The sequence below is a fragment of the Peromyscus californicus genome, unplaced genomic scaffold, assembly GCF_007827085.1.
Source record: "Peromyscus californicus insignis strain IS unplaced genomic scaffold, ASM782708v3 Scaffold_7__1_contigs__length_154581171, whole genome shotgun sequence".
Classification (NCBI taxonomy): Eukaryota; Metazoa; Chordata; class Mammalia; order Rodentia; family Cricetidae; genus Peromyscus; species Peromyscus californicus.
In genome coordinates, this window is record NW_026294595.1 from 138940766 (window position 1) to 138949596 (window position 8831).

At 41.0% G+C, this 8831-nt stretch overlaps 1 protein-coding gene across 1 annotated transcript; it reads right to left on the reverse strand.

The window, feature by feature from the left end:
- Positions 1-7515: 7515 nt before the first annotated feature.
- Positions 7516-8551, reverse strand: LOC128100501 (seminal vesicle secretory protein 3A-like). The gene is made up of 2 exons (XM_052722716.1): positions 8479-8551; positions 7516-8243 (listed from the first exon to the last, which is right to left on the reverse strand). The coding sequence occupies exons 1-2, from the start codon at positions 8549-8551 to the stop codon at positions 7516-7518; spliced, it is 801 nt and encodes a 266-aa protein (XP_052578676.1).
- Between the last annotated feature and the right edge of the window lie 280 nt (positions 8552-8831).

Below are 8831 nucleotides of genomic sequence, written 5' to 3' on the forward strand. Positions count from 1 at the left end.
TCTCATCTTATTCTCTTTTTCTTTTTTCTTTCTAGGGGTGAAGATATCTTTAGGGAATCTTGAAAAGAAAATTTTTGGGTTAATTGTCAAGTCCTGTATCATTTGTCCAGTCTCTGCATAATAGGAAAGTTCAGGGCTTGTCACAAGTCCTTGCTGGAGTAGTCTGTCAGGCTGGATCATCTCAGCTAGTCATCTCGAAATTGTCCTGACCAGTTTGTAGTCCAAAGTCAATCTTTTCGTGGTGTTAATCGGCTTAATGGTTTTATCATAGTCCATGAGGAATCATCGTTTTAGAATTCTGTCATCTTTTTGAACATTTCAAAGTCACTGTTAGGCATGGTCATGGTTCCCTGCAGACATTGTTTTTTGTGCCTCCTCTATGGTTTGGAACAATTACAGTCTGATAAATGTCTGTCTCTTGGAACCATGAATGTTCTTCCCTAGAAGAGAATATCTTCACAGCAATCTCTCCCAACCTTCATTATCCAGTCTCAAAGACTTCTTGAATAAGGACTTGAGATAAACCCTGAACTTTGGCATTATACACAGACTGGATAATGAAGGACATAGTTACCTTTCCTAGAATTTGACAATTAACCTAAAATTTTTCTTTCAGGATAAAGATAACTTCACCCATACCCAGCAGGAAGTAATTTTAAGAATATGATGCCCACATTCCCAAAGAGGTGGTGTGGGGCGGGTGGTTTTTTGGTCTTTTTAATGGGTTTTGGGTCTGGGATAATTTTCATTGTTTAGGGGGGTTGGTTACAAGTTGTTGTCAAGGGTTAGGAAAAAGACTAAGCAAAGGAGATTAGATTTAAGGTTCTTGTTTAAAAAAAAAGAGAGAAAGAAAGAAAAGAAAAGAAGAAAAAGACAATTACTAGTTTAAATACTTTACATTGGATTGGATTGCTTTATATTGTATACAAATTATATATATTGGAATTGATATTGTTAGAAAATGCTATATGTGTATTTCTAATTGTACTTATACTGTTCATTTAACAACGCAATTTTCTGATTCTTGAATGTTATTATTACCAACTATTAGAATATAAAGAAATGAAAGTTAGTAGTTAGACATTACAATAGAACTTGTAGTCATATTAGATATGTTTTAAAAATTGAGCAGATATATTTTAGACAGGTCATCTTCAAACCCTTCAGAGAGCTACAGAATATGGCATTTAAAATGTTTTAATAACTTAGAAAATTTTTCTTTTTTGTTATGACTATGAGACATGGCGCCTCCTGGCAGTACCAATCTACTTCAGAGAAAATATGGGCATTGAAGAAACTGCATATGGAGTTAACTTTCATTGTGGCAAAAGTTAGCCACTGGAGAACCAAGTATCCTCGAATCAACTGCTGACAAAATGGACAGACAGGACATGAAACAAAGGACTACTGATTCTTGCCTAAACAAGTGTGGTTATGGCTTTATCAAAAGGCATCTTCTGAGGCCAGGACAATATGGCACCATCCCTGAAGTGGCCTTCGCAATTCGGAAAAGGTACAGTGCCCTTTTCTTCGAAGGCAGCTGAACAGGCAGTGGGCCGATGGCTTCTGATGTGCAATGGAACAGCAGCTGAAACAGTTATTCTTGAAGAGTAACTAAGCTCACGCCTCTCAATAGTAGACTGGCATTTGATAGAGGGATGTGGAGAAGAACGGGATGCTGAGATGAAGCCATATATACACAGGCAAGAAGAATGGACAGTTGAATTAAAAAACCATCAACAATTTCCAGAATTTAAAATCCTGAATCATGACATGACACTAGTGGAATTCAGGTGTTTCTGGTACATGGACTGCTCTCACTCAATGTGAGGTTGAACTGTTGACCTTGTGTACATCCTACTTCACAAATGAGTCTGTCAGATACGCTAAGCCTATAGGCTGAAGACGATGCCCCAGCACTGCGGAGAAACCTCAGGTGACTGTCCAGGCAGCTGGCTGTTTCTGTCAACTCACAAATTTTTTGGAAGTTGCTTGCATGTACTTCCTGTTTTTATTTTTGTTAGCTAATATTATTTCCTTCTTGGGTCTCTGAGGGAGTTGAAGATTAGTTAGTTATAGTTGAAGGTTAGTTAGTTATAGTTCAAGATTAATTAGGATAGAAAGTGAATTAGATACATTTTGGACTTAACAAAATAGGATAGATAATGAAATTATTTTCTCTGAATTTGTCAAATACAAATGGACTAGATATTGTTTAGACATTTATTACTTGTATATATTGTATATAGTCATTGTACTTTTGTATATAGTTTTTCTTTGGCTAGTTATAAACTTTTTCTTTTTTTTCCTTTTTATTAAAATAGAAAAGGGGAAATGTGGTGGTATTTTACTTGTACTGAAATGTGATTTTAATTGTATGTTAATAAATAAAGTTGTCTGGGGGGTCAGAGCTATTAGAGCCATAGCAAGTGCATGGCGGCGGTGGCGCACGCCTTTAAGGACCTGGAGGGCGGTACATACAGGCAGTGACGAGGCAGTCACATGTTTGGGTTTACAACCAATGAGAAGGCAGAACAGCTAGACTATATAAAGACATACACACAGGAAGTAGATCCCTTTCGGAGAGCTCTCTTGACTGAAGAGGATCGCTGAAGCAGGAAGGGTGAGGCTCTTAGCTCTGACCTCTTGGCTTTCTTCTCTGAATGGGCTCTGTGTTTCTTTTTTCTTTTTTTTTTTTTTGGTTTTTCGAGACAGGGTTTCTCTGTGTAGTTTTTCGCCTTTCCTGGGACTCACTTGGTAGCCCAGGCTGGCCTCTAACTCACAGAGATCCGCCTGGCTCTGCTTCCCGAGTGCTGGGATTAAAGGCGTGCGCCACCACCGCCCGGCGGGCTCTGTGTTTCTTATTTGATAAGATGGTTGGTTACATCTACAGGGATGTACTGTAGGAGAGAAGAATATTTTCAATAAAAAGAAAACTATCACAGAAACCCAACAGGATGAAAAGAATCCCAAAAGCAGGCACAAGAGTCAAAGACCAACTTGTTCTCACACTCAGGAGTCCCATAAATATACTAAGCTAATAGTGCTAATGTGCATGCAGAGGTGCAGACCCATGTAGGCTCTGGGCTTGCTGCTTCAGTCCCTGTGAGTTCAGATGTGCCTTGCTTAGTTGATTCAGAGGGCCTTGTTCTCCTGGTGTCCTCCATCCCCTCTGGCTCTTACAATCTTTCCACCTCCTCTGCCCCAGGATTACCTGAGCTCTGAGGGGAGAAATTTGATGGAGACCTCCTATTTAGACTCTCTCTCTCTCTCTCTCTCTCTCTCTCTCTCTCTCTCTCTCTCTCTCTCTCTCACTCTGCATGATGTCTGGCTATGGGTCTCTGCAATTGTTCCCTAAAATGACATTTTTAAATGTCAACTTGATAAAACCTAGAATCACCCAAGATGAGAGTCTCAGCAGGGGAGTGTGTAGATCAAATTGTCTTATGAGCATGCTTGTGGGGGATTGTCTTGATTATGTTGACTAATGTGAGAAGTTCCAGCCCACTGTGGATGGCACCATTCCCTGGGCTTAGATCCTGGAATGTGGAGTAGAAAGAGTAAGAATAGAGAGGGCAAGTGTGCATGCATTTATTTCTCTCTAGTCTTGACCATGGATGAGATGGGACTAGCTGCTTCAAATTTCTGCCTCAATTTTCCCTCAGTGATGGACTGTAGCCTAAAATTGCAAGCTAAAATAAAATCTTCATTTCTAATTTTAAAAAAATCAAAGTATTTTAGCACATCAACAGAAATGAGACCTGAGCTCTTCATCTTACTGGAATGGTTGAGACTTCATATGTCAGCATATGAGACATACATTTTGAAAAGAAACTGAAGTAGTTGGACTGAGGGAGGGATGTACTCCTCTAGACTGGTATACCTGCAGGCATCAGTAGATCAAAACATTTGGCATAGCCTTTTAAAGTTCCTTTTTTATTTTTCTCATAGTGAGTTTTTTATTTTTAGATTATAACATAACCAAAACATTTTCCTCCTTTCTTTCCTCCCTCCAAACCCTCCTATACACACCTCCTTGCTCTCTTTCCAATTCATGGGATCTTTTTTGCATTGTCATAACATATACATATATGTATACTCATGTATATAACCTGTTCAACCTGTATAATGTTACATATTTGTATGTTTTCAAGGCTGACAATTTGGTATCGCATAACCAATCAGTGTGCTCTTTCCCGGAGAAGAGTGTTTCTCCTGCTCCCAGCATCCCTTAGTTGCCTGTGGTCCTTTGTGTTGGACTGAGGCCTCACAGCCCTTCCCCATCCACTTTGGTATGTCTATTGGTGTTATCCTTCTTCAGCTCACTTAGGCAGTCTTGTTGGTGAGAGTTTATGGGTGTAGTAACAGTAGTGTTACTACAATACCTTGGCAGTAACCAACAGCTCTCTAATTGAACTTCAGGTGCACATAACAAGAGGGAGGCCATAACTGCAAACTAGTCAACTACTCAGGGCTAATGAAGTCATGGATATTGAAGGAGAACCTACAACCACTGCTTTATTAATCCAGCACAATTTGAAACCACAATCTAAACATTGCCCTTTGAAATACATCTTTCCTGGCATTTCTAAGATATTGGTTTCTGAAAGCCTATTAGGAAAAGGGTCATAGGGCTGGTCTCAGGTGGGTTATGAGGTACATGAAGAACTCTATCAACCAGTTTCTTCTCTATAACAACTTCATACGTGTATGTACTGTGTTTTCACCCCATTAATGCTTCCAAACCCCTCCCCCAATAAAAACTTTCTTCTTCCCAACAATCTTCCTTCTACTTTGATAACTTTTTCTTCCTTCCTTTTCAACCCATTGAGTTTAATTACATTTGTTTGAATGGATATCACTCAAGGGGGTTATTTACTGGTACACGGGCAATTTATAAGCCATCTAAATCCTTAACTGTCCACAGGCCTCAATGAAAAGTGAGGCCTCACTGAGGTTTTTTATCTACTTGGATCTTATTTTTGGGCAGGATGATAAACATGGACCTAATTTTATTCTTTTGCATGTGGACATTCTGTTTTTCCTTTTCTCAGGTATATTTTTTGCCTTTTTGGTTTTTGCTAGTTTTTCTTTTTTTTTTTTTTGCTGTAGTTATGAGACTATGTATAGAAGGAAAAACTTTTATTCACTGTTGATGGGAATACATATTGGTGCCACCATCCAGGAAATCAGTGTGGAGAGTCCTTAAAAAGCTAAAAATAAATCTACCAGATGACATAGCTGTGTCACTCCTGAGCACATGCCCAAAGGACTCAACTTCGTACTCCACAGATACTTGCTCAGTCATGTTCATAGCCACCCTATTCACAATGGCTATGAAATGAAAAAAAAAACCCTAATATCCTTCAAAAGAAGAATGAATAATGAAAATGTGTTGCATATACACAGTGGAAAACTATTCAGCTGTAAAGAAAAGTGAAACTTTTCTTCAAAAACTTCAAAAACATGAAATTTGAAGGTAAATGGATAGACCTAGAAAAGATTATATTGAGTCGGTAGTCCAGACCTAGAAAGACAAACATGGCATTTTCTTTCATCTGTTGTTCCTAGCTCCAAATCCTCAGGTATAAGTACACAACATGGTAAGGTAGCTGTTAAAGGTGCAGCAAGGGCCACTCACATGTTGGTAGTAGCCAACATGTGTCTAATTGGACTTAGGCTCACTCAAAGGAGGAAAATCATGTCTACTTCAGAGAACTTATGCAACTTCCTGGGGCAAGTGAGGTCATGGAACTTAGAAGAGAATCAATTACCCCTTCTTCCTTTGCTAGACCAGTGTAAATCCTCTCAGTCTTACCTTTATGTCACTCCTCATCAAACAAGCCTCTCTGAACAAATGGAGACCACCACAGAAACCACCACAACCAGAAACAATGCAGAGATCAGGGGATCTTGGTGACCCCATCCCCAACAGATATATCTACACCATAGCTCCTGCATTTAAGACTCAGGGAACATTGGAGAAGAGAAGGCAAAAAGATTTTATGAAAAAAATCTGCAGTGAAACAGTGTCTACTAGAAATTGTTTCATAAACAAGACAAAATAATGGCAACATCAATGGACATATTGCTATAAACGGGGGAGATTTCACAGGGACCCATTCCTAAACAAGGAATGAATGAAACTAAAGACTCCTTGGAGAAGAAGAATTAACCTATCCCAGGAATGAGCCCCCTCATTGGTTGTACAAATTAGAGTGCTCAACTCTGAAGCCACATACATGCAAACAACAAACATAGACTCAATAAGCTGTATTTATATATTTATGAATACATATACATATATATGTACTCAAAAACAATAACCAAATATAAATAGGATACCAATTTGAGAGTTTGGGAGACGTTGGAAGGAGGGTGTCAGGGCAGGGCTAGAGAGAAAAGGGGGAGGGGAAAAAGATAAAATTCTGTTTCAATTGAAAAATACATATTTAAAAAAAACAAATGATGCCAGAAAGGATCTCTTTATTAGAGAGCATTGGTGTGAGGATGCATCAAGTTTAGAAGCTTCAGGAATGAAAGTGTGGTGGGTCCTGTCATCCATGCAAGAGCATCTAGGACTACAGAGGAGTCTGCATCTGGAAGACATCTCAGTCCACACAGGTCAGGTGACTCCTGTGGAGAGAGGACACAGGTGGTGACGCACATTAGTGAAGACGAGCAGACAGGAAGCGAGTGTGACCAGGGCCCTTGTCTGTGTGAACCAAATGACGGCCATTTGGGATACTAGCCACTACTGGTCACTGGGCCCACAGACTCTGTTGCTTCCCTTCTCTTCAGACGAAGTGTCCCTTGACACAAACATACAGGTAACGTCCTTTTCCTCCCCAAGCTGCAGATTTCTCTCCTGATAGAGCAAACATCCCCTGGAACTGGTTCCTCACCACCCTAGGCCTCCCTTTCCCAGCTCCTGTATCACAAACAAGGATGGTTCTTGGGACTCATTTAGCTCCTGTATTCCCAAAGATGGAGCAAACCCCACACATCTGGGACCTCTGAAGGATGAGGGAACCTGCAAAGGATAAAGGATAATGGGACTGAAGAACATTAACTGGTATGTGAAACAAAACCACTAATGTTTGGTAACACTGTAGCAAGACACTGAGCCATGTCAATCCAAAGCATAAGAAGCTACAAAAATACATCTTAAATTTACGTGATTTATAAGTGGCACATGTTCAAATCATTAATGGCTACACATGTGCAAAATAAATGTATAGAAAAGACCCATTAAGGAGAGGAATGTGAGACACACTGACGGCCCAGGAAGCTCACTCAGCCTCTACCAGGGCCTTGCTTCACCAGAGAATGGAGCTCAGCTCCATACACTTTGCAGTCCAGCACATCCACTGCAGTAGGCTTCACTACCAATCCCATAATGGGCCCAGGGAGTCCATCGTGGACTTCCTATAAGCACTGGGGTAGCTAGCTCTCCTGTTTGGTAAGACACTTACCTCTAAATGTGTCCTGATCCTTGACTGAAAAATGAATGCATTATTCTGTGAAGGCATCTTGATATAGGGTTAGCCCTCCTTTTGGACAGTAGCAGGCCCCGTGACCTTGGTGGAAAGATTTTATGTGACGAATTCCACCCTGTAGTTGTTCTTGAAACTGCACAAAATACCCATCATCATCGTCTTGGGAGTGGTGTCTAAAATATGGAAAGAACGCTGCTGTTTTCCTGGCCCGGCCAAGCTTTCTTTGGAGCCTGTGAACATTTTTATGCTGTTGACGCACTTGGGCCAGATCTTCCTTCAGGGCGTAGTCTTTGCCCTTGATTTGTTGAGGAAGGCCTTCTTGGAGAGTTAGTGTTGCCTGGTAGGATTTCAGAGGGGCTCTGTAGGATTTCAGGTTGATTTGTGATTTCACCTGTCCTAGGGTCTTTAGCTGGCCTGTCTGGGACTTCAGTTGGGCTCCACTGGATTTTAGTTGGGTTGGGGATTTTATTTGTGACTGGGATTTGAGCTGGGATTTTTGTTGGCTAATCTCGTCTTCTTCATCACAAACTATGTCTTCGTTTAAACCTGTCTGTTGCTGTGAACTCTGAGTCTCTCCCAGGTCAGCCTCAGCAGCATCTTGGCCATATACATGGTGTTTAGTTTGCACAACAATGCCTCCTTCAGGTTCGTCTTCCTGGGCTCCTCTGGGCCTGTAGTGGAAATGGCCTTTTTGGATAAATACAACTGGGGGCGATTTTACTAGAAAGTGTCCTTTTCTCCCACCTGGTAATTGATAACAAGAATGTTTGAGTTACGTTGTCTGCCCAGCTCCCTTCCTAGTCTTATCCCAGGATTTCCTCCCATCAACCCCCTGAGGTACCCACAAGGCATGGTGATTTGGATGGAGAAGTGTCAAAATGCATCAAGATGACCCTGTGGAGGGTTCTTCTCACTGCCAGAACACCCTTATGGACATTCTCCCTGAATGCCTTCCTATCAAGTGACTCCCTGCACTCACCATAGATTTCTATCCCAGCTGCTTCCTTCTCCAGAAGGAGGAGCAGAGAAAGGCTGAAGAAGATGGACTTCATCTCGCCAGGAGGGGCCTTCACTGAGAGCTCAGCCAACCTTCTCTTTATATGTTCTTTGCTTGGTGCACAGAAGTGGCTGGAGTCACAAAAGGCCTCCCCCATTCCTACTTATCTGGCGTGCTGGCTTCTGCCTTCTTCTCAGTAGGAGATATTGTCAATATTTCTAGAGACTATAGACACATGATGTCAGTCTTTGTCTTACCCCCACATGTCCCAGAAAAATCTTTATCGTCACTTCAAGATCATCACATGGTGTTTCCAGAAGAAGTTCAAGGCAGAG